The sequence below is a fragment of the Belonocnema kinseyi genome, chromosome 2 (assembly GCF_010883055.1).
Source record: "Belonocnema kinseyi isolate 2016_QV_RU_SX_M_011 chromosome 2, B_treatae_v1, whole genome shotgun sequence".
Taxonomy (NCBI): domain Eukaryota; kingdom Metazoa; phylum Arthropoda; class Insecta; order Hymenoptera; family Cynipidae; genus Belonocnema; species Belonocnema kinseyi.
Window position 1 is genome coordinate 121,325,129 of NC_046658.1, and position 27,197 is coordinate 121,352,325.

General features: G+C 29.2%; 1 protein-coding gene across 2 annotated transcripts in view; it reads left to right on the top strand.

Moving 5' to 3' along the window:
• The first annotated feature begins 5,746 nt into the window (after positions 1-5,746).
• The window catches only part of LOC117168316 (tubulin glycylase 3A-like), a 54,253-nt gene continuing 32,802 nt past the window's right edge, over positions 5,747-27,197 (top strand). The window contains exons 1-4 of one of the 2 annotated variants that reach the window (XM_033353887.1): positions 5,747-5,936; positions 9,180-9,467; positions 17,338-17,541; positions 24,673-24,893. In XM_033353887.1, coding sequence (XP_033209778.1) covers positions 9,305-9,467; positions 17,338-17,541; positions 24,673-24,893 — 588 coding nt within the window. In that variant the 5' untranslated portion in view covers positions 5,747-5,936; positions 9,180-9,304. Of the gene's footprint in view, positions 5,937-9,179; positions 9,468-17,337; positions 17,542-24,672; positions 24,894-27,197 lie in introns of those variants that run through there. The other variant, XM_033353888.1, reaches the window with a different exon arrangement.

The window sequence follows — 27,197 nt, forward strand, 5'->3', positions numbered from 1 at the left end:
TACACGAAAATACGAACCCTCTAGAGCCTCGCCTAGTGGCCGCCAGGTTTCGTATTTTCGTGTACAACGTTACCGGCTGATGCCGTTGGAATTGATTGTTAATATATATTTTTTTACATCGTTTATTATTAAGCTTTGAACTTAAGAAAAAGCAAAAATAATCAAAAACTTAATGCTATTTGCAAATAAACAAAAAAATATATATATATGAAAAAACAAGATTAACTATTACTAATTATTTAAAAAAAGAAAAAATCATGAAAATATGTAGTTTAAAATGCATAAAATTTCATTTTGAGATAAATTTTGAAAGCATTTTGAAGTTCATATTTTTATGATTTATTTTAATGATATTATTGATTTTATTATTTGTTCAAGTTCAAAAAATGATTTATTGTTAAAATTATTAATGTCGCTAATGAAAAAAATAATAATATTCAAGACCTCAATGACAAAAATATTTAAAACATATGCATGATCAGAATAATTAATAAAAAATATATCACTTATATCCAATATATATACAATAATAATTAAAATATGAAAGAGTACAACTTAAGTTGCAGAGTAAAGAATCTTTGTACCTTTAAAATCTTAACAATTTCAAGTTTTGAAGAAAATATTATTTTAAGTAATGGTAATTGTAATTGAAATGTTTGAGGGAATAATTTGGTAAAAAGTTAATGACAAGACTAATAAATGAGAAAATGGATTTATTATTATTTAATATAATGTATATATTCATTTAAATTGAACCGAACAACATACATACTATTTATTCATTTTACTCAATTATTTGTTGCTTAATCTTAAAAGATTTTTTCTCGCTGCATTTAACCCTTAATTATTAATGCAAATTAATTATTATATTAATGCAAACCTCATTTCTAAAATGAACATACTATGAACTATTAAGCTCTATAAACAAACATACCGTACTTATGACGCACAGTGGAGGAAATTCACTTTTTTTTTCAGCTTGACGCTCCGAACTTTTGTCTCCTCTATTTGTTTATTAATAATTTTTTCACTCAAAGTATGGAAAACTGAAATTCTGTACATAACAATTTTTTACGTTTTAATAACTGATTAGGAAAACTTTATATTGTCTTAAATGAATGTTAAAGGATTCATAAAATACAAATAATTTGTTTATTATTCCATTTATTTGTTATAAACAAATTTGATAAACAAATTGACAAATAGTTTTATTATCGGTAAATTTTTTGTTGCTAAAAGTGCTTCACATTAATGTAGGAATGACATTTGATAATAAAAATAATTAAAAAATTTATAATAACTATTGTTATAAACAATTATTGTGACAAAATATTAGAATTTAAGATTTTTCAAATTATAATATCCTTCAATCGCCGGGACGACTTCAGTTTTTTCTCAATATAATAAATGTTTATTAATTTTTGATAATTTTTAAATTTTTAAATTTTTAATTTTTGAAATGTTTTAAGATGTTGGACTAATGACTGTTAGTCACAAAAATATTTAAGAAGTTAACAATAACCATTGTTATAAATAATTCTCGTGACAAAATATTTAAATGTAAGGTTTTATCAAATTTTTTGTTTTCTTTAATCACTACAATGCCTACGGATATTCCTAAAAAATGTATCTTTGATAATATTTAGTAGAATATAACAACTTACATGTTTATAAACAATTTACATCAACAATTGCCAAATATTGGCAGTTTCATACAAAATCTTTTGATAATAACCCACCGATTTGGCCATCAAAGAAAATTTAAATTTGATAAAATCTTAAGTTTAAATATATTTTGTCACAAGAATTGTTAATAACAGTGGTTATTGTTAACTTATTCTAACATTTTTGTTACTAGCAATCATTCGTCCAATAGCTTAAAACACTTCCAGTGTAAAAAAATGGTCTATGCAAAAGGGCCAAAATTTTTAATTTGTTAATCTAATTTGTTTACAAAAATTTAAATTGTTATATTTTATCAAATAGTATTAAATATTTATTATTTTAAGGAATACCTGAAGTCGTTCTGGCCATTGAAGGAAATTATTATTATTTTTTTTTTTTCATTTTTTTTAAATGAAAAAGTGAATATCCTCCACTGTGCGTCATGAGTACGTTACGTTTGTTTATAGAGTTTAATAACTTATAGTCTGTTCTTTTTTAGAAATGAGGTTTGTAATAATATAATTAAATACTTCATTCAAAATCTCTTTTAAATTTTTAAATAAAATTATTAGGGGTTGAATGCAGCGAGAAAAAAGCTTTCAAGATTAAGCAACAAATAAATGATTGAACTGTATAAATAGTATATATGAAGTTTTGTTCAATTTAAATAAATATATACATTATATTAAATAATATTAAATCCATTTTCTCATCTATTAGTCTCACCATTGACTTTTTATCAAGTTATTCCCTAAAAAATTTTAATTACAATTACCATTACTTTTTAAAAATATTTTCTTCAAAACTTGAAATTCTTAAGATTTAAAGGTACAAAGATTCTTTAATTTGCAACTTAAGTTGTAGTATTACATATTTTAATTATGTAATATCTTACCAATAAACACGTGCGCGTCATGTGTGTTACAAATGGAATCTGCAGAGGGCGTATTGTAGGCAAGAGCATTTACTCAATTCAATCCGTTTGGGAACAACTGACACAATTAGCAACAATTTAAACCGATTCAACTTTTGATTACTCTTAATCTTTATGAATTGTGTCCAACCGATTATTTCTAGGAGGGTTACCACACGAAATTATAGGACCGCAAATCTCAATTACAAACGATTCCCTTGTAATGGCTAGAGATAATTATGTCCACTTTATTTCAGCTGACTGAAACCTATCAGCCGCGATAGGAAACCTTCTGACAGACTTAGGATATATTAATGAGATAAGCCTTAAAGAACAAAAGCCTCACAAGGGCTGAATTATCATATTTTAATATGGAAAGATAAAAATTTTCAGTTTTAGATTGAAGTTGAAAAAAGTGATATTTAAAAATTAAATGATAAAACCATAGTTGCAATAACTAGAATTTAAAATAACATAAGTTGCAAAACAGTTAAGAAAAATGGCCATTCTCAACAGGAAGCTGCAATGAAAGAAAAAACAATTGAATATAATGATTCGCGATTCAGTACCAAATGACGTCATTACACGCGTCAAATTTCATGAGGATGATAAAATTCCTAAACCTTATAATTTGTTTTATCACAGGAAAATATCTCCATTCTGCTGCCCCGGAGACCCGTGTTCAATTCCCGCCAGGACTAATATCTTCTAACAAGGTTTTTTCTCTTTCAGCTTAGAATAAAGTATAAACATGTAATTGTATGTTTAATGTATAAAACGAATAGTGCGTGAAGCAAATGCGAATTTATTTTTATTTTGCTCTTGCGATCATAGAAGTTTTTCCTATTTTCTATGGGAAAAATTAGAAATGCATAGAAAGCACATAGAATGTTTTTAATATTGTGTTTTGTAAACATCACAGTTTGTCTTAGGGATTTTAGTAAGTTTCTTTTCGTACAAGTGCAATTATTTAATCATTTAATTTATATTTCAATAGACCTAATAAGTTTAGAGTTTAATATTCACAATAGTAATTCTTGCAATAGTGACTATATCCTGGCTTGATATTGTCGTATTGTAAAAATAAATATTATACCATCAAATTTTATAACTGAAAGTTTCTCCGTGTAGGGATTATACAGGGTGGACACGCTGGGGCTTACATACATGGCGAGTTAAATGCTACCCGAATTGCGCAACAGCAGGGGAGAAACCATTATACAGGGGTATTTTCATATTTCGCGCCTTTAAAGTTTCATTCGGATTGGCTATTCGGTCAAGTCCGTGCATCTTCGGATCAAGTTTATGATAGTTTCCATGGTTGCGTTCGAAACTTCAAACGGATGTAAGTGTCAAAACAATATAGGTTATGTTATATAGTAATTAAAAATAATAAAAGTGTTTAATTAATAATGAAGTGAGGCATGTGAACTAAGAAGTAAACGTCATTTTTTTCTGTGTTAATAACATTATAGAATGGCTGCTGAGTGACAAATACTATGAAATAGTAATAATATTCTGCGCTTCCAGTGGGCGAAGAGTGAATGGTGTTTAACGTTTATTTTTACTGCATAAAAAAGGTATGTTATGAATAGACAGGATATTTTTCAAATAAAGTGAATGAAATATTACATGGGTAAACTTTAAATTGACATTGCCTACATTTTCTGACAGCAATTAGGGCAAACAGGTGAATCTGGACACAACCGTTTGAAGTTTCGAACGCAATCATGGAAACTGTCATAAACTTGATCCGAAGATGCACGGACTTGGCCGAATTACCGATCCGAATGCAACTCTAAAGGCGCGAAATATGAAAATACCCCTGTATAAAGGCTTCTCCTCTGCTGTTGTGCAATTCGGGTAGCATTCAGCTCGCCATGTATGTAAGTCCCAGCGTGTCCACCCTGTAGGAAGTTTCTTTTGGTAAAAGTGCAATTATTTAATAATTTATTTTATATTTCAAAAAACATAGTAACTTCAGAGTTTAATATTCACAATAGCAATTCTTGCAATAGTGACTCTATATCCTGGCTTGCTATTGTTGTATTGTAAAAATAAATATTATACTATCAAATTTTATAACTGAAAGTTTCTCCGTGTAGCAAGTTCGGTTATCCTGCACTGGTGCACTCCAAGAGCACTCCAAACTGCACCGAAGCGAGTCGGATTGAGAAGCAAGAAGTAAGAAGGAGCAGGTCGGAGTGACTTGGAGTATAACATACTCATTCGCTTATGATAATTTATGAACCAATAAATAAATAATGTTAGCAATAATTCATAAATAATTTCACAAACAAATTCACAACTTGACTTCTTGTCACTAAATGGATATTTTTTACGAAATTTATTGGCAATGACTCAGTAAGGGCCGTATTTATTAGGAGACTTTGTAGCAGACATTTGTTATTTAATTAAATAAATGTTATAAAACAATAAAAATACAGAGTAAATATTGAAATTTGAAAGACATTTGTGGTTCATTGTGTTGAAGAATCAAAACCTGCGTGTCTTTTCTGAGTAATTGACAGTTGATTTCGTAAGAATATTCATTTTTTCGAAATTTGTCAAGCTGTGAATTTATTTATAAAATTGTTTATAGAATGAAAAATTATTATTCTTCGATAAATTATTATAAGGCAACGATTTTTCCAAGGCATATAGAGTTAATTCCTTTCAGAAAACAAAATCTGCTGCTTGAAAATTGACGAAAGTCTGTATTTGTTTATAAAATGAATTCAAACAATTAAAAATTATTCTCAAGTATTAACAAGTCGTACACATTGTTTTCGACAAATTTTTTATCAATTTTATTACAGGAACAAAGTCTTTAAAGCTCGAAGTGGCTTAGATATGTTTTTGTCAACTTTTTTGTTAAATAAAAAAAATAAAAAACCGGCACTCACAAATCTTTTTAAAGTTTAGATAATTTTTATTTAAAAAAAGAATGATCAAATTGGATGAAAATTGTAAGCTCTAGACTAATTTTTCCAGAAAAACATTTTTGTCCCACTGTGAGATAGGATAATGATAATTTTTATTCTATAATAATTTTTCTTAATCACAATTTATTATTCCCTATAATTTAAATAAAATTATTAAACAAGTTTCGGCTGTATTTAAAATAGCCTAACTTCAATACGTAAGTTCACGTGTCAAAAGATCTGATAGGGACATGTTTTTGTTGAACATGTAAAAAATTAATTTTTTGGCCAACTTCTATATTTTAGTAATGCATCCAGATTAATAGTTAATAATAATCTCAAAAAGAAGAGAAAAGGCTAAACCTTTTAAACATAAAATGCACCAAAATTAACGTAAAAAATACCCCAAACAATATCCAACGAACAGATTTAAGGTATATTTTTAATGTACTTTAATAATTACTTTAATAAGTTGAAAAGATTTAAGTAAATTAGGAAAGTCCAATACACATAGTAGTGTATATAAAATAATCTCAACTGAAAATAGGAAAGTAGTCTATTCAAACGAATATTTTTGTTTTAGAAAAAAGTATTCTGATATCAATTTTGGTTAACAATAGCTCTTTTTATTACTAAAAAGAATATTGACAAATCTGTTGTTATGGTGTTATATTAATTTGATTAAGGAAATTGTTTAATAAGGAAAGTGAGTAAAATACAATAATTTTTACATATGGGGCATTATTTCTCAGGAGATAAATTTTGTTATTTGAATAAATATTTATCGAGGGGACTGGGGGTGAAATTTTTGGATTTTCATGGAAATTGTTTTGCATTCAGAAATTAAGGATGCTTAGGTTTTTCCTTTAGGAGCTTTCAGGTTAGAAAGTTGGATTCTTTCATCTATGAAAATGAGCCTACATTGTCTTTCTATGAAAGAAAGGGAAATTTATTTTTGACCTTCCTTTTGACTGACAGATATTTATTTTTAATTTTCGCATTCTTTAAAAAAAAACGACAGATTCGAAAAGATGCAAAGAAAAAGAGTTTGGTTATTCAAAAAAGTTCTGCCAAAAATACGCTTTATAATATCTTGTAATTTTCGCGAAAAAATTTAATAATTCCAGTTTTTCGAAAATTATACATTTTTATTTTTAAGCTTCCAATTTCTCTTTTTTACATATACAATTATTTTTTTTTGAGATTTTGAGAAATTCAAAGAATTTAATGTATAATGATTTATTTTCTCGAAAAATTTATCGAGAAAAAAAATGATTAAAAACCAATTCGTTGATCTTTCTCTAATAGGCAATTTTTGATTTTTTGTTTTTTTTTTCGTATCATACATAGTTTTGCCGATAAATGGATTTTTCTTAATTTTTTTTTCATATCTCGTATAGTTTTGCGACTTGCAAACATTTTTTTTATAATTTACGCATATTGGAGTTTTGTGCTTTGTGTTTAACAAAATCGGTTTTTTTTTTAAACCTCTATGACTCTTAACTCTTTTTATATAATGTATTATTCTCTTTCGTAATTCGCCAAAATATTTTTTAAAAAAGTTTAAATTTAACAAAATGGAAGCTGTTAAAAAAATTAAAAGTTAATTTTCTCGACAAACCCACTCTTAAATTTGTTTATAATTATACTTTGATAAGGAAGATATTTTGTGAGATTAATGTTGGGTAGCTAGCATGTGTGGCCAGGAGATTTTCTTTTTCTTACAATCGAATTTGTTTACTTTTTCTTGTAAATAATTACAGATGCGAAAAAATGTCAAGATAAAATTTTACAAATCTAAAAAATTATATAAAAAATGTCTCTTGTTATGTTGTGTTATCTTATGTCGTTTTTGATAAAAATGAAAAAATTACATTTTTTGGGGAAAAAATGCTCATGTCCTCAAAAATGATTTAGCCCGCATGATGCTGATAAAATATCTTTCATGTATTAGCTGAAATTGTAACATCACGGTGAGAAAAAATAAAGAAGGTGGGGTTTTCCAGAAAATCTTATCTTCTTGTCTGAGGAAATTTTATTTTCATGTTGAAAAAATTCTTCTGGCCAAAAAGTTATTTAGCCAGCATCAAACTTACATTACATTTCCCTGATCAAAGTTCAAATAAAAAAAATTAACAAAAAATTTAAGAGTGGTTAATTTAAGATATCGAGTTTTAATTGTTCTTATAAAAACGCTATTAAAATCAACAATAATATAATAAATATCTCAATTAGGTCAAAAGTTACAAAAGTTTAAGAAAAAAACCCAACACAAAATTTAAATACGCATAGCTTCATAGAATTTTTTTGCAAATCCGTAAAATACGTATGGCTTAATTTTCTCTAAAAAAACAACATAATTCGCCCCGAGTTTATTATGCGATTTCAAGTGTAGAACCCTTTTTGATTTGAAATGGATTCGATCATGAAAATGTAAAAAGTAAATTAGGTAAATAAGGTAAAAAGTAAATTAGGAATTGAAAATACTTTATTCGAATTAGGACTTTTCTTATTGTTATGCATATGAAAGCAAGCGCTTAATTGATATCCTCGAGGGCACTGATTTCCCTCTTTCGAGCATGCAACTCTATTGCTAAGTGGGTCAGATAACAGAGGAGAGAGGGTTGATTAACCCTTTTGGCTTTGGCCTTTCTTCAGTTTACCTAGATTCGTGGGCATGTGGGTGTGAAGGAACTGGGACTATCGGGGTGCCTGGTACGCGGTTTCTATAAGCTTTAAACCTACCTCTAACCAAACCAGGGACCACCCAACCACCCACCGGGACCACCCACCACCCAAAGTTCCTTCACGAGGGTAAACCACCTCCCTTCATCTCTCTTCAGTCTTTCGGCACACGCAAATACGCTAAGACACCAATTTGCTCTGCGGTTTGCTAATTTTAAGCTAAATTAAAAAAATGAAATAAAAGTATTAAGAAAGTAATAGAAAAATTTTCTTCATACACAGATTTATCAAATAAACATATTTTAAAAGAAATTAAAGTATGTCTGTGATATTTTGAAAAGTATTTTTCAGAAAAATATAAAATTATCAAAATATTTGTATAGAAAATAAATAGTATTTTCTATAGTATAGTTTTGAACCCACTCTTTCATCGATAGTTAAATAATGTGTATTATTTTGAGATTCTCCATTTTTTCTAAGCAGACAAATTATCCAAAAGGTATAAAATATTTTTTATTTTCAAATATATACAATGACATGTCCATTAGAATTTGGTAGAAGAATCTTTTTTTATTTATTCTTTGAGAAGCTTTTTTAATATACTTTTTTATTATAATAAAATAATATAAGAAAATCTATCGATAGTGAGCGATAAAAAAGGGCTAACCGCAATAACCACTCAACAGGTAGCACGAATTTTATTCATCTTATTGCATGTTTAGCTTTCATGATATCTTTTTTTTAATTTCAAAAATTCCAAAATGTAAATTTTGTATCGTAAAATGATGTATTAAATTTTTTTTTAGTTAATAAGAGTATACAATTATGTCGAAAGATAGAATAAGATGTCAAGTTTTTTTCACTAAAAAAATTTCTCTAGACTAGACCTTTAAATTGATTAATATAATTTTATTAAAACTACAGGATTAAATAAAAATGAATGTGATATTGTAAATAAAGAAATTTCATGAAACTATTGCAAACTTTTTTAGGTCGACAGCAAAGTAACAAGTCCTAATTTTTCCTTCACTCGAGAAAGAAGGGCGATGAAACTTTTTCCATAAATCAGAAGACATCAGAAATTTAAAACGAGTTGCTTAATACACTGACACACTACATGAACGTGAACGATGGATTACAACCGAATTTGGAGTCAATCGAGAAAAAAAAGACCGAAAATAAGGTTGAAAATATTGAAAATGAAGTCACCAGTAATAAAAAAACGACGGACATAGAAAGCAATAATAATAATGCAGAAGAAATCATAAAACCAATAGATGGTTTGTATATCATTCTCTTTTTTTGTTAATTTATTAACTGCGTCTAGTTTGCCCGAAAATATGAAAAATATTGCAAGCATGTGTACGCATTTGTGCATCATACACACTAAAAAAAAATTGAAAAAAGCTGCTAAGATTTCTAAGAGAGTTGTCGAGCCTTACTTTTAAAATAAGCTTTCAATTTTTTTATAAATAAACAACTCTGACGAAAGAAATTGCCATTTTTTCTATTTGTTGTTCCCGGTGCTGGCCAATAGCATGAGAATGGTTAAAATCACCTAATTTTCATAGAGTAACATTCGGTAAAGATATTATAATATTATATAATAATAAAAAATGTTTCTAACCAAATTATTTCTTGAAAGGATGTTTTTTACGATTTTCCATAATTTTACGTTTCTTTGAGTTATATTGCAAGAAATTTGGATGAAAACAATATAATGATAAAGAAATTTCTTCTAGAGATCATTATTGTTAATATTATAAACAAATTTAATGAACTAATGAAATGATCAGGCATTTTTCGACAGAATTTTTTTTTTCCAGACATTTGTCGAAAAAAAACTTGTTTTTTTTTATTACAACTTTTTGAATTGGATACTTCATGATAATTTCAGAAAAAATCATAATTTATTAAGCAACTTTACGATTTTTTAAAACAATTTTAATAAAAAATTCATTATTGGGGTGTCTGTCGAGGGCAACTTGTTTTTCTATGTCAGCCTTTTCAATTGAGAACTAAATGATAATTTTATTAACACTTATACAAATTTTATCGTGTCCTAAACGTATTTAATAAGCATATGCAATATTTGCGCATTTGACGACGAATAACTGTATTTTTTCCAATCTCAGTAATTTTAGTTTAAGCTTCTCATTACTTTAATTCTTTTAATAAGGCTGCAGCTTCAGGATAATGCTTGTTTCTATGAAATTTGTTTTTAACCAAATACAACATTTATTAACTCATTATTAATTTTGGTGAAATTATCATTAATGTCCCCATTATAAAGACTGACATCGAAAAAAAAAGAATCTTTCCGTTGGCAGGTACCCCAATAAAGCATTTCTTGAATAATATTGTTTGAAAAAGTCATAAAATAGATCAATAAAGTATGATTTCTTTCTGAAATTATCATGAAGTTCCTAATTAAAAAAATTGTCATCGAAAAAAACGATTTTTTCGACAAATGCCTTATCTATATACATTTGTTTATTAGATTTGTTTGAAAACATAATAAAATGTATCATCTATTAATGAATGTTGCAGAAATTGTCATGAAATTCCCAACTGATAGGACTGACATTGAAAAAAAAAACATTTTTGCCGACTAATGCCCGAATAATACATAATATTATCTTTGAACAATGCTAACAAATTGTGTTTTTTTTCTAAAGAACGAGTATTCTATTTTTGTCCACTTTTCACTAAGGGCGAGGTAATATAATAATTAATATAATTTAACAAACTTAATTGTTTATACTAATTATTATTTTTCATACCTATCTTCTATTAGAATAATGCTGGAAAGTTGCACTTTTTTGTAAATTGCAATATAATATTATTAATATATATATAAAATACGGCTGCGTTGAAATTTCGTCAATAGATGAATCCATGCATTTTGGAAACTTGATCAAATATATCATGAATATTACTGTTGTAATCCCAATATTCAAAAGTTTATTTTTTTCATTTTTTAACATTAAAGGCTAAAATTTCAGCTGAGTTTTCTACTGATTTGTCACTATAAGCAAAAAATTAGTTTTCTGGATCATTCAAAAAAGGTATTTATTCTGAGAAATAAAGGACAACATTTTACAGAAAAATCAGTCATGCATATTTTACACAAAATTATATTTTTTTTATGAAAAAAAAGAAAATTATACATTATTTTGTACGAAAAATGATCAAAAAACATTATTTTAAAGAAAAACTAATCAATTCGGAGTATTAGTTTAAACGTTTTGAATGAAAAGAAAATTATAAGTTGAAGGCAGGGATTCGAACGAAATTAAGGGACATTTTTGGATATTTGCCAATTATTTCGATAAATTTAAAAGAATTTGGCTGAAAATGAAGCTTAGTTTAAAAAATTATAAAAACGTAATGAGCCTACGAAGGCACAATGTCAAAATTATGTGTTAATCGTATTTCATGTAAAAAAGAGCGATAAGAAACGTAACGAAACTTTCGTTACGTTTCTTTCTGTTTCTTGCCACATAAAACTTTGACGAAACACAAATTTGACAATGTGCCTCCGTAGCTGCATTATTTTTTAGTAATTTTTCATACATAGCATTATTTTCAGGTAAATTGTGTGGAATTCTATGAAATAATTGGAAAAGATCTGAAAATGCCCCTTAATTTCGTTCGAATCCCTGGTTGAGGGATATTATATAAAACTATATTCTTCACCCTGAAATCAAAATATACTCGAAAAAAATTTAACCCGAAAAATCAATTTCGGTGATAACCACACTGGAGCGTTAGAAGCCCCACGCAACTTTGAACAGTTATCACAGACATGTCAACTAATGCCGCGCTATGTCAATGTGCTGAATAGGTACTGGCAGTCTCGAATTATTAACAAATATTGATATTAAGCGTTGCCCTTCATGTTTAGGTACTTAAAATGAGGAAAAAATGCCTGGGGTGTATTCCACCCCTATATGGCAAGCAAGGGTGAAAATCCATTAATCGTTACTGTTGAGTTATTAAAGATAGTATTGTTGTATTTTGAATATCGAAAAACTATTTCTAGGCGATTGCGCCGCCGCACCACGCCGCCGTCGGCAACATATCGGCACGCCGACGTAATCTCAGTTATATTTACATGGTAACGGATTTCTTTCCGCCGAGTGATATTTTTTTTAATACTCATATGATCATATAGTTTTTTGTTCATATTTTTATATTTTTAAAGCTGTATGTCAGAAAAAACACTAAAATGGACAGTCACGCCGCCCCGCCGCCGCCGAGTTGCAAACAAGGCGTCGCGGCGGCGCGCCGCCCGCCACCGATCAAAATTGCTAAAATCGCCGCCGCCGGTCAAAAGTCTATCGGCGCAACCATCTAAATATTTCTCATATAAAAATAATATATATAATAGATATAGTATTGTTGTATTTTGAATATCAAGCAAGTTTTTCTCCTATAAAAAAGGTAATTTTTTAAAAATCCTAGGGCTTAAATAAAAAGCAACATGAAAATCGCTGGTCTAGCGCAGCATTCTGTCAGACCTGGATAGGAATCAGAGTTACAATTCGTCCAAATCTAATGATCCCTCTATGAGGAAACAACATAAATATAAATTTATAAATCGCAATATAACTAATGTAATTGTTTTAAACAGCAATTATTATTGTTAATATCTATCTTCTCCTATAGTAATAACTGGATAGTTGCGTTTTTTCGAAATGTTGAACTTTTTATTCACTTCTTACTTAGTGAGGTAATAATGAATACAAGTTAAAAAACAAGATTGTATAAACAATTTATTATTATTTGTAACTATCATCTCTAAGAGTACTGCTAGAAAGTTTTGGGATTACCTGAAATATTCAGCTTGTCTTCGGATTTTTCATTCGGAACACATAATAAATATTATTATAAATATTAATTTTAACAAAAAGATTCACTAACTACTCAGAGAAAAAATTACATATAATATGATCCATATAGTTAATTTCATGATTATGTCAAATATTTGTTTTATTTCAGAAAAATATATTTACAAATCTGCCCGTTATGCGGGCACATTATCGACACGCGGTTCGTTTCGCTCGCAAGTTTGAGCGCGCCTAGGGCGCGCGACTGTTAATTCTCGCGCTTCGCGCTCGATTGTATATTTATCTCGTGCTTCGCTCTCTATTACATATTACCTCGCGCTACGTGCACCGTCTTTATATTTTCGCACATTCTTGTGCAAACCTTTTAAAATTAAGACTCAAAATATCCACCACTGTAATTTTGTTATTGTGAATTCTCTTTTGTTAAAAGAGGTTACCTCGAGAGTTTGAGCGCACCTACGACACGCGACTGATGGCAATCGCACTTTTCGTCTTTGCATTTCTCCCGCATTCGTGGACAAACCTTTTAAAATGAAAGGTCAACGGACCGACAACTATAATATTGTGATTTTGAACTCTCTTTTGTTAAAGCTCTTTCGGCTTTAGCGAACACATTCTCATCATGTATCTCGTGCTTCGCACTCGATTTTGTCCAAAATGTCAACTTTTCTACATTATACACAACACTTTTATATCAAATATAATAAATTTTTCATGTAACTCTGCTTGGGATTGCTTATTTAAACATTGCAAAATAAAGAGCAAATTGTATTTATCGTAATTATTTTTATATTAGTTTCTTATCTTGCTTTAGATTGTATTGTAAGCTGCGATGAAACATGTATCATTTCAATAAATTTATATCATTACAATTCATAATATGCATAAAAATTAAATCATACTAATTCTCATTTCCATGTTTTTGTAATTTTTTTTATTTTTACACTGAGAGACTTTTTGTTAGAATAAATGATATAAATGAATGAGAATTTAATATAATATCGTTTCAAAACAGGGAAAACAGGGTTTGCGTATAAAAAATTAATATAGCGGTTTTCAGTCGTCAAAACTAATATTTTTTTTTTTGAGAAATGGAAAGGATATTGAATTAACTCTTATAAAACTTGCGAGAATTAAAAATTTACTGTACACTGAAAAAAATTTTGCATTGAATCAAGTAGGCTAATTTACTTGGCTGATTTTACTTGAAAGAAGCAAGTATTTCCTTTTTACAAGGGGTCGATTTTCTTGAATCAAGAAAATAATAGAATCAGGACAACTATTTAAATCAAGAATACATTTACTCTGAGCAAAACACTATTGAGTTAATTTGTTTCATTATACTTATTTGCGTGAAGTTTAATAAAATATTGAATTAGGATTATTACATTCATATGATAAGTAACTAAATCTCTAACAAAATTCTTGATCCAAGTAAATTCATATACTTATTTTGACTACAATTTTAATTGAAACAGTGTTCATGTTCTTGAAACGAGAAAATGAATGTATTCAGCGAAGAAATAATTTCTCTTAAAATAATGCTTGAATATTTTACTTCAAATAATTATTTATTTGAAACGAATGTCAGATTTACTTTGAAGATACCTGTGTCATCAAAATAGAATCACATCAGTCTGTTCAATATAAAAACTGTAGACTTGATACAATAGACATCGCACACATATTATGAAAAGGTTATAAATGTACTGCGTCTATAATTTTTTTCGCTGATTATTTGTATGTATTAATCTACTTAAAATTAAATCATTTCGAATTTTTTTAACCGTGAAAAATTTTTGTAAGGAATAAAAAATATGTATATGACAGAATAAAAAAAAGTTATAAGCTTTAAAAAATGCTTAAAAATACAATTATTAGATTTTCTTGATAATTTAAAAAAATGTTATGCGTTTATAAAGCAAAATATTTAACGAAAAGGAATTCAATAACATTTTTAAAAAGTTGATTAAGAATGCATTTCGTTTTATGAAAGAATAATTTAAAAATTGACAATTAGAATTTTTGTAAATAAAAGAATTGACCCTATCACTTTTAACCTGCAAGTTCTTGCACCAAACGTTTCTTTACATAATTCTTTTTTCTTCTGATTTCGAAGTATTTTATACTTGAAATAAAAATAAAATATCGAGAACTTTTTTAAATGGTTCATATTTAAACTAGCGATCAATTCTTTTTTACATATTTTAAATTATTTTTGTTTGGAATTGTTATTTTAAATTAAAAACTGAATTTGAAAAGTACTATAAAAGAATTCAATAAATCGAAAACTGTGCATTTTACAGAAGTTTTTAAAAATTAGAAAATATTTATTTGACACTGAGGTTATTAAAGCGTTTTTCAACTCAAAATTTATTAATTTTTATAAGCTTTAGATTGTTTTTAAGCGGATTACATTTTTAAAGAAAAAAGTATTGAGCCCTTTGTAAAATAAGTGAAGTTCAATTATTTTTTTGCGTATTTTAAATTGTTGTTTTAGGAAAGCCATTCCATATTCAAATCTTAGTAAACAATGTATGATCCAAGAATTCGATAAATTAAAAACTTTGTCGTTTATGAAAATTTTCGTATAGCAGAGCATTATTTTTTGTCATTGATGTTATCAAAGAATTTTTGTACATGCAACTTTTCCTTATTATTCATTACCTTTGGTTCGTTTTTAGGCGTTTTAAATATTTAGAAACAACAATTGTTAGGTCCCTTGTTAAATAAGTGAAACCTACTTCGCTTTTCCACATATTTGATATTATTGTTTAAGAAATTTTATTTTCCATTAAAAATTGAGTAAGAGAGTATTATATACACTAAAAGAGTTGGATAAATTGAAAACTGCGAATTCTATGGAGAATTTTTGTTTATTGTTTATTACTTCTAGATGTTTTATAACCTTTTTAAATATATTAAGAAAAAGAAGGTATAGAGCCTTTCTTGAAATAAGTAAAATTCGATTCTAAAATTTTTATAAATAAAAAATGGTATATTAAAGTCTCTCGAAAATTTTCAAGTATCATCAGAAAGATGTTTTCTTAAAAGAAACGTTGAGTTCCACAACGTTTAGTTTGAAGATGGTTGAGGCTCACCGTATGACTTCGTACGACAATCCTTGAAATTCTTACTCGAGATTTTGTCACCGAGATAGAAGTGCTTCGATAGCGAAGTCGGTAGAGCGCGCGGTTAGGACACTAGTTTAGGTAGTTTTTTTAGGCCTTAAAAACGTGTGCCAAAGCAGAATCCAATCTGATAAATTTTTCAAAAGTTATTGTGCCTACAGAATACAGACTACGGACTACAGGCAGATAGACAAAAAAACTTCGTAATAATCGTTTTTTCTGACTCAGTGGGTCTCAAAACGTGCAGATTTGATGAAAACCGATAAAGTGAAATTTTATATAAAACCAATACCTTCTCATTAGGATGAGAATGTAAAAAAGGGATTGTTTAAAAATGACTTTCTCTATTGTTTATTTATTATTTTTTCATAACTAAAAAGTCAAACCATTGTTAATAATTGCAGAAAACCCGTAATTTTCTATCATAGCTATAGGAGAAGATAGTTATAAGAAATAATAATTTGTTTAAAGAATTAGGTTTTTTTGTAGCATTATTCAAAGAGCATATTATTAAAAATAATAATTTTTGTTATCTGGAATTAATAATTACCTTACTCTAATTGAAAAGTTGAAAATAAGTTGAAAACTTGAAAGAAAGCGCGATTTTCTATCACTATTCTAAATTTAAATGGCTAAAAACCATAATATATTGTTCAAACAATTAATTTAAATATTTTTTAGAAGAAAGCATTGTTTTATGTATTAAGAAAATTCTGTTTAAAAAACTGCAAAAAACAATCATAATTAACGCTAAAAACTCGTAAAACTCAATTTTTTACTTTTGGCGTTTTTTTGGGACCCTATAAAATAGATTTATGTAAGCGAAATTTAAAATGTAATTATTTATTTGATTTTAAAGCTAATTGTAAAGAGAAATGTTAAGTGTCACATCGATTCACATAATATTGTCTATTCCTATAACAAAATTTACGAGAACGTCTTTTTTTATGGGAAATACATTTTAAAAATATATATCATTGAAAAAAACGCATATAAATTATATGAAAAATATAATAGAACTAAAATAATAAAACCGCCTAGTGGAATCTGTAAACTTTAAAATTTTTCTTGGGCATCTGGTAAGACACACATTCCAAGAAATTATATATTTGAATAGAATTTTCTCAATCAGACTAATCAAATTAAAATTTTATCATTTTTTTCAGAACTATTACCTTCAACAAATAACATTGAAGAAAACATATTAATTCCACCAACGCTTCAAGAAAGATTTTTAAGAATCAAACAAATGGTAAAAGATTCAATAACTGTCCATCACACTTTTATGATATATGGAAGAGCTCGTGTGATTCGAGAATGCATGTTAAAAAGGGGCTGGTGTGAGAAATATTATCGCAAGAGCAGCAATGGTAATACAAAATTCATATATTACCTACTTAATTAAAATATTCAATCTTATAATGGGGTTGTTGCACATTTTCAAATAAATTTTTTTTTGGTGAAATTAAAGGAGCATTAAGAATGAAATATAATTGCTTGAGGAAAGTTTTTAAAAATATGTTTGAATTTTTTCTAATGTCTAAAAAGTATAATTTTAAAATTGTTTACGGGAAGATGACGCATTCTGATTGGGCCAGCGTCGAAAGAAAGCTTCAGTTTGATTAGCGCAGTTGACGGGGAAATCAATATGGCCGCCAGTAATTGGAGTAAACATAACGTATTTTCAAGTTTATTATTCAAAACATTTTAACAAGTATGAAGAATTGTGCAAAAAGGTGCGTTCAAAATGCTTTGTGTTTCACTAAAACAGAGAGAATGTGCCAAAATTCGAGTTGTGGATGGTCACCAATTTTCTTATCGGGTGTCGCTGAATACTTCGTTAGTCAATAGAGCCACGAATTATCATTATTCTGATTGGTTCAGCGTTTTGCAGGTTTCAAGGTCACCGAGTTATTTGAATATAGTTTTCGATACTTTTTTCAACATTTTTTTCTCAGAAGTGAAGTATTAAAAATCTTTTTTAAATATACTAAATTTAGTAGAATTTTTTGTAGTATTTAAAAAATATATTATCTATTTATGCAACAATCCCATTCACTTGATATATTTATATATTTTAGATATAATAGTATTCTTTTAGCAAGTTTCATATTTTAATAAAATATTTAAATAGTTGTAAACTGGAATTAGAATTTTTTCAATTACCTATTAAACGAGTAAAAATAATAAAATAATCTTCAAATATTTGATCCGTAATAGTCGGGCTAAGAATAGAATCTAAACTGGTTCATTGAAAATCAGATTACGTGAATCTCGAGCAATTATACAGTAGTCAACTCTAAAAAAGAATTCGTGAAACATCTGGGAAATAATTGCGGGCACGATATCTTAATTCGCATTTGTCATATTAGAAGCAGTTGACTAGACATTAAAAACAAAAGTTTCAAGATTTCCTACAAAATGTGCAACGTGCGTGTCTGATTAAAAACGACTTTATCTACTTGCCCACATACATTATAAAAGAAAGATAAGTTTGACCTAACAATTTTGCTGTTGATTTAGAACCAATCTATTTAGATTATTACAGTTTTCAAAAAGGAAAACAAATAATTCATGTAAACTAATGCATTTCTAAAATTGCTAATATTAAAATTTATTTTTTTTACAAAAATTTAAATTGGAATGTATCACGAGTTTATTATCTGTATTTAAAAATTTGTATTTAAGTTTAAAAAATAATCTGAATTATCATGAATAATTTTATACAAAATAAGCATGAAAAAGGTTTACAAATAGCGAATCCCTTTTTATTAAAATCACGTTTTATAGGCATAAGATTAAACTAAATTGCTATACAAACAAAATAAATATGACAGTGACTTAAGTTACTTGGATTTTTGATGGTATGTATTTTTTAAATAATTGAGCCACCGGATTCTATAAGGGGATGTCCATAAACGACGTTGCCAATTTAATATTTTTATTTTTGTTTTGGAATTCATCTCTTTTAGTTAAAAAATCTAGTGTTTATTGAAACTTTTTATTATTTTTTTTAAATGCAAGTATTTTTTTGTTAAAACCTCGGCTACTTGATTGAAGATTACAATACTTTGTTAAAAACGCATTTTTTGGTAAAGATCCATCTCTTTGGTAGAAAATTCAACTATTCCATTTCTAGAAAATTAGTCTTCTTCGTCAAAAATGCACCTTTTGGGTTGAATGTTTTTATTTGAAAATCCGTTTTCTTTTAATAATTCCTTATTTACGTTGAAAGTCCATCGCTTTGGTTAAAAATTTAACTATTTTGTTGAAGTTTTTTAAAATTAAGAATGAATTTTTTTAATTAGACTTGTTGAAGATTCATCTTTCTTTGATCGAAGGTTTAAAGTTAAATTACTTTTTCCAAAATGTATTTTTATTTTTGCTTGAAGATTCTTCAATCTAGCTAAAAATTCATATTTTCACACCGAAAATTAAACGTTTGTAGTAAGTACGTCTTTTCGCCTTCAAAATTCAACAATTTAGTAGAAAATCAAATATTAGGTTAAACATTAATTTTTTCGTTAAAAAATTATATTTTTGGTTTGAAAATGCAAGTGTTTTGTAGATAATTCGTCCTTTTGCTTTTGAAATTTAACAATTTTGTTACGAATCGATGTTATATTTTATGGAAAATTCCTGTTTTCTGGTAGAACATTAATCGTTTTGGTAGAAAATTCATCTTTTAGTTAAAAAATTTAACTATTTTCTGAAGAATTCATCTTCTTTAGTTAAACATTTAATACTTTGTTGAAAGTTAAACTACCTTCTTAAAAATTCTTTTTTTTTTTTTTTGAAAACTCTTCTTCTTGGTTGAAAATTGAACTATTCCATGTTTGGAAGATTAATCTTATTGGTTAAAAATTAATCTTTTGGTTAAATGTTTTTTGTTTAAAGTGCTTTTATTTGAAGATTCATAATTTTATTTAAAAATTCATCGCTCTGCTTAAAAATGTACCTATTTTGTTGAAAATCATTTTTTTCATTTGAGATTTAATATTTTTAAAAACATGTAAAAATTTCATTTTTTGTTGAAAATTGATCTTTTATGCTTGAAAATTCATGCATTTTGTTAAAAATTCGTATTTTTGGTAGAAAGATCTTGGTGAAAAATTCACCTTTCTGATTAAGAAATAAAAATGTTTCTTATCGATGCATCGTCTTTGGTTGAACTATTTTGTTAAAAATGCATTTTTTTGTCGAAGATTCATCCCCTTGGTTGGAAATTTAATTGTCCCGTTCTTAGATAATTAATCTCCTTTGTTAACAATTTTATTAAAAATTCATCTACTTCGGTTGAAAATTCAACTACTTGGTTGAAAGTTGATCAATCTTGTTAAAAATTAATTTCTTTGTTTTGAAGATTCATTTTCTTGGTTGAAAATTCGACTATTCCATTTTTAGAAAATTAATCTTCTATTTAATAAGTCATCTTTTAGTTTTAATATTTTTTTGTTAAAAATCCATTTTTTTGTTTCACAGATTCATGGTTTCAGTTAAAAATTCATCGCTTCGATTAAAAACTCATCTTTTTTTGGTTGAAGGTTTACAGATAAACTGCTTTAAAAAAAATGATTTTATTTTTGTTTAAGGTTCTAAATTGCAATTGAAAGTTAAAAATTAAACTATTTTGATGAAAATTTAACGACATATACCGATTTTAAATGTTTTAAAAATATTTCAATAGTTTGAAGAAATTATCTAGTACAATTTCAGAGAGAGGCTGAATTTTGTAAAAAGAATTTTCGAAAATTTTAAAGGACTTTAAGGGGATTAAATAGATTTCCAGAGATTCTACTGGATTTCAAAGAATTTTTAGAGATACGGAAGGATTTTACGGATTTGAAGGAATTAAGAATGACTTTCGCAGATTTCAGGATATTTTAAGACATTTCAAATTTATTCATTAGAATTCATAGGATTTCAAAAGATTCCATGTGACATCGAAGTATTTTCACGAATTTTGAAAGATGGTTAGGGGTCTTTAAGGGGGTGACCTGCTTTGTTAGGCCGAAAAAAGTTTTTTTTTGAGAATTTTTCTTGGGGAGAAAAAACAACTGAGTCCATTGAACTTTGAGGTATATTTATCACTATATTTCAAATGTATAAAAAAATTTTTCAACATGAAATAATGAATTACTGAAAAATTATCAATCTATTTCATGAGCTCCTTGCCACTGCAGTCTCCAATCGTCGGGAAAGATGCAGCTCGGAATTCGAGTCTGAAAAAAAATATCAAAAAAATTTTCAAATTGCATATATTTTTCTTCTGGGTGAACTAAGAAAAAACAGAAAAAATCGTGAAATTAAAACTTTTTCAGGTTTGAAATTTTTTTTGTTTTAAAGAAAAAAAAGCACTTTAACGTGCTATAAAAGTTGTTTAAAATAAATTTTTAACAACCATTTTAGTTCACGTAGAAGAGAATTTAATACTGAAGAGAAAAAACTTTGGTTCGATTCAATAGGTACTTTACTTTTTTTGTTATCACGCCCGCCAATTGAGAAAAATCGTGAAAATAAAAACGGGAGAAAACGCACTTCAAAGTTTTCAATAGGAGAAAATATCAATTTTTGATTACTCACATAAATGATCTGTTAATCAGCTATTCCTGGTTTATATAGCAGTCTACAAAAATTAGAAATTTCTACACGGCTCTAAGGTATGAAATTCGGAACAGAAGTCAAGAGGCGGCGCACGCGCCTGAGTCTGGTCGAGCACACGCACACTTGGACGACGCTCCTCTGCTTTCGGCTTTGTATCTTCGAAAATACTTAGAGTTGGCCTCTGTAAATTTTAAGAGATTTAAAAGGGATTTAATGACTTAATGGGATTTTAAAGGATTTTAAGAGATTTAAAAGTTACGGGATATCCTTGTTAGATGTACGATCGAAGTTTGTGGTACCGCAGTTATAGGAAGAATGTCTGGTGATGCGTAGTGGAATGATGAAATTCAGGCTGCCCAAAAAGCAAAGAGAGAAGCGTGAGGAGAACTTTGAACATCGCAGGTCCTAGCAATGAGGAAAGAAATAGACGTAGAAATGATTATAGACACGAAAACAGGATACTCAAACGATTAGTTAAGGAACGTAAAGATACAATTAGAGCAGAAGAAGATATGAAATTACAAAACGACTTTGAAGGAAGCGAGAAACTGCTTTATAAAAAAATGAAAGGAAACAAAAGTACAGAATTTGTCAACATGAGAAATAGTAGGAAATAGAAATAGAAATAGTCTGTGTCACTGAGGTTAGGGATATAATTAGGAACTTGAAAAACGGTAAGACTGCCGGGATAGATGGTATTAACGCTGAAATTCTTAAACATGGTGGCGAGTACATACCACATAGACTGTGCGAATTGATAAATTTATATTTCGAAATGGGAGACGTCCCAGAAGATTGTAAAATGGCGATTGTCGTACCAATATACAAAAGAAAGGGAGATAAAAGCGACTGCAATAATTACAGAGAGATTAGCTTATTAAGTACTATAAGTAAAATATACTCAAAAATACTTATTCGTAGGATAATGATAATAATAGAAGCAAATATTTGGAAAGTCCAAAGTGAGTTTTTGCCAGGAAGGTCATGTACGGATCAAATAGTTAGCTTAAGGAAAATAACAGAAAAAAGTTTGAGAGTAGGAAAAAAAGTATTCTGTGCATTTGTTGACCTAGAAAAAGCTTTTGATTAGGTAGATAGAAATAAACTTTGGGAAGTCCTGAAAGAGTACGGAGTCAATGGATGGCTCCTACAAGCTATAAAAACAATATATACGGGTAGAAAAGCAAGTGTAATGGTGAATGGGGAATTGATTGACTGTTTCGACATTATTCAAGGAGTTACACAAGGATGCGTTATATCTTCATGGTTGTTTATATTATTTATGGGCAAGGGTTTAAGAATGGCTCTTTTCGACGAAGAGGGTGTGGATCTCTAAACAGTAAGGGTGCGTGGGTTAGCATTCGCAGATGATAAGGTTGTTATGGCAGAGTCAATCGAAGACTTACGAAGAATGTTGAATAAACTAGATGCAAGCATGAACAGCATGGGCTTAAAAATTGACGCAAATAAAACAAAAACTATGGTGTTCGAAGAAAAGAGTGAGAAAACACTATGCAATATTTTATTAAATGATGAGAGAATTGAACAAGTTGATAAGTTCGTATACCTTGGTAGCTTATTGACTAGGGACGGGAAGATAGATGAGGAATTAGATAGACGCATAAACAAAGGTAAGAAGGTTATTGGTAGAGCAGGTCCCCTTATCAGAAGTCAAAATACAGTGAAACTCTTATATAGCACCGATTTTTGGAATTACGGTGGGTGGGAACTAACTCAATACAGTCCGCTTCACTTTTGTTTGTTCATGCTTGAGTACTCGCTTGAAAGACCACCGCAGACCCCGCGCTCGCCACACAGCTCCTCTTACGCCAACCTGCGGCGCGGCGTCAATTCTTGGAAAGGCGATAGAAGGAGAGCTATTAAAGGGTTTCACTGTATATCAAATAAAGCTAAAATGGCAATACATAATTTCTATATTTGTAAAGTCTGTACTATACGGTAGCGAGACATGCGCTTTTCAAGAAAAAGATAAGAGTAAAATTAACGTAATTGACATGAGATTCATGCGCATAATGTGCGGGAAAACTCTGATGGGCAAATTAAGTAACGAGATAATTCTAAAAGAATGTGGTGCAGAAGAGACGCTAGTAGACACATGGGAAAGAAATCGGTTAAGATGGTTCGGACATGTTGAGAGAATTCCAAATGAACGACTAACGAAACAAGTATATCAAGGTAAAGTAAATGGCAGCGTGCCCAAAGGTAGACCGCGGAAAGAATAGTTAGAATGTGTGAATGAGATCCTAGTAAGAAGAGACATAAGAAGTCACAGAAACACGAGAGCCTACATGAAAAAATACATGGACATAAAAGAAGCTAGAGAAGTATGCCAGGACAGGAAAGTATGGCGGCAAACAGTTAATAAAAAGAGTGTCAGTAGAGTGAATGACGCCTGAAACAAAAGACCTTGGCCACTAATGGACCCAAGTGGGGAACCTTACATAACGACTTTGCGAGGATCTTCACTTGGGGTAATTGCTAGAGAAATTGATCAGCAACCTGGGTCGGAGCAGTGTTGCGGAACGAACGTTTTATTTACATAAATAACACGAGAATTTTGGATCAATCTGAAAATTCTCTATCTCTTCCCCACATTACTCCTTTCCCCACCGAGTGAGTCACGCCTATCCTGAAAGGGAAATGGCTTAACGCATTTTAAAGGGTTGCAAAAGATTAAATGAAATTTTAAAGGATTTCGGAATAATATAAAGAATTTTTAAGGGGTGTCGGTGATTTCACGGGATTTTAAGAGATTTCAAAGGTTCGAAAGTATAACCAGGGATTTTAGAGGGTTATTGAATTCGTCCTCTCAATTTATCTAGATATCGAATAATTGATGCAATTTCTTTAAGACGTAAATCGACCAAATTTTACAGCGGAGCAATATTTGAACGTGGATTCGAGTCCAGTGGCACTTTTATCAGGAATTGGCGACCTCAAGGATCAGCAAAGTGAAAAACAATTAGTTTCAAAAATGCTCAGTAATTATCCTGTTGATTTTTTGTGGAATGCTGGATCCGACTGGCCAGGTTGGCCCTCTCAGGAAAACAAGACGACCATATTTAACAGATATTCTAGAGCCGGTTTCACCTCAAAGGTAAACATTTTATTCAATACAGAAATATTTAATTTTATTACAATTTGCTTCTTTCGTAAAAAAAAATACTTTAAGAACTGAAAGTGGCATGAGAATATTAAATTATTTCTATTTTAACTATGGAAATAATATTATCTCGTCCATCTACACTTAACTCCCTATATAAGACCCCCTGGTTTACGATATTCCTAGAATTTATGGCCTGTGCACTTTCGTAATGAGAGGTGCTGCGAGGCCGAAAGAGAGCAAAAAATACAACAGAAATGATGCAGACAGCCCTGTCTTTTTACGTTTGGATACCCCCAATTTAGGGTCAAGGCCAAAGCAAGCTATGCCCAAAATCGGTCTTATATCGAGAGTTGAGTGTAGTTGCTTGAGGTCCTAAGCCACAAGAATAATAATTTTACTCCAGGTACAAAAAAATTATATTAGGATTAGGTGTGAGCAAAATTAACCTATGTCGCAAAAAGTATTTAGTGACTTTTGAGAAGAAAATTTGTTTCGTAAATTTAAGAAGTCATAATCTTTGCATAATAACAAAAAATTAAATTCAGATTGAGGTGGAGGAAATTTGTGGTTTAAGACCTTATGCAGAAAAGATCATTTTTAACAAAAAGTTAATTCTCTACAAAAATAGTTAAATTGTCCGCAAAACAGTTGAGTTTTTAACCAAAAAGGTGACGCCTTAACATATTTTTTGAATTTGCGGCTCAATAATAAAATTTTCAACTTACAAATTTCATTTGTCAAGACACAGGTGGGAGCAAGGAAAAAAAAATAAAAATGCGGAGAAAATAAACTCACAAAAGAATCATACATCAGGGTGACCGTAAAACTTTATTTTTAAAATTCCTAATTTATCTCTGATCATTAATATTCAAAGACTAAAATCCTAATCTTGTAACATTTTTAACACTTGGCATGAGTTTTTTTTGGAGGTGGTTGCTTCTGATAGGATATTTCTTGCACATGGTTTGTTAGAATCAATTCGATTTTTTGCAAATAAAAAAAAATCAAATGCATTAAAGTTAGACAGTTTTTTGTGTCTCCTATAAAATTTGAGTTTTGATACTAACACGGTTATGCACCAGTACTCTTGAGGTACGTCAAATGACTTGGGGTTTCGCCACATATAATACCTCTAAAGGGATAAATTGTTCAATGTAATCATTTTAACACAAAATCCAAAGGCAATTATACCGGCTTCAATAGAGAACTTTTTCCGAAAAATGTTCTTGCTGTTATTTTTTTCTTGCAATTGAAAATGTAGTGTTTTGCCCCTGTAAAATGCAACACCATGGCTATTGTGTATGCCTGGCTGCAGTCACCTATCTAGTTTCAATAATATCCCAAATCTGCGAGAACCCTTCTTTCATGGCCTAGAGAAATATTTAATGTAATAATATAGTATAATACAATAATAATTATAATAATTCACAATATGTAATAATCCTTTTTTTTAATAATACACGATATGTCCCTTAGTGCTAGTAAGGAAGTTTTCATTAAATATCAATGATGGCGAATGCAAAGTTTAAAATAATACATTGGAAATGTAGATATTCGTCAAATATTTCTAAAGATTTTGGACACGTAATTAAAAAAAAATTCTGTTACAAAACTGTGGGGCCGAAGCTGTAACCCCAGTGGGCACAAAATTTGGTGACGTCTTTACGACATCGTTACGACATCTGTACGACAACTTCACGGCATCCAATGTCTATGTCGTTAAGCTGTCTTTACGATATCGTAAATAAGTCTTATGATCTGACGATGTCTTTGCCATATCGCAAAGACACCGAAATGACATAGACATAGGATGTCGTAAAGATGTCGTAAATATGTCGTAACGAAGTCGTAAAGACTTCGACAAATTTTGTGCCCACTGGGAACCTAATCTACCCTCTATATAAGAACTTATAGAAACCCATAGAAGAAAGCTTAATACGCAAAGTATTGCCTTTTGTCAAGGTATATTGCATATAGGTGCATATAGAACTCGTACTTCTATAAGAATCTATATGGAATTACTAGCAGTCGCTAAGATGTTATCTATAAGTTTCTGTTGGTATCTTTACTTCATTTTTGGAAATTCATCATTTATCCTCACAGACTTCCAGTACTATATGGCTTTAAATGGAATTACCAACAGTCACTGAGGTAGTTTCTATATGCTTCTATTGGTACGAGGGTAGTTCAATCAGTCCTTAGAATGACCAACATATGGCGCGCGAATCGCTCCAAATCATCTGTTTTCAGTCAGCACCACTCCCGACTAGATATATGGTGCAGTCACAGTCCACA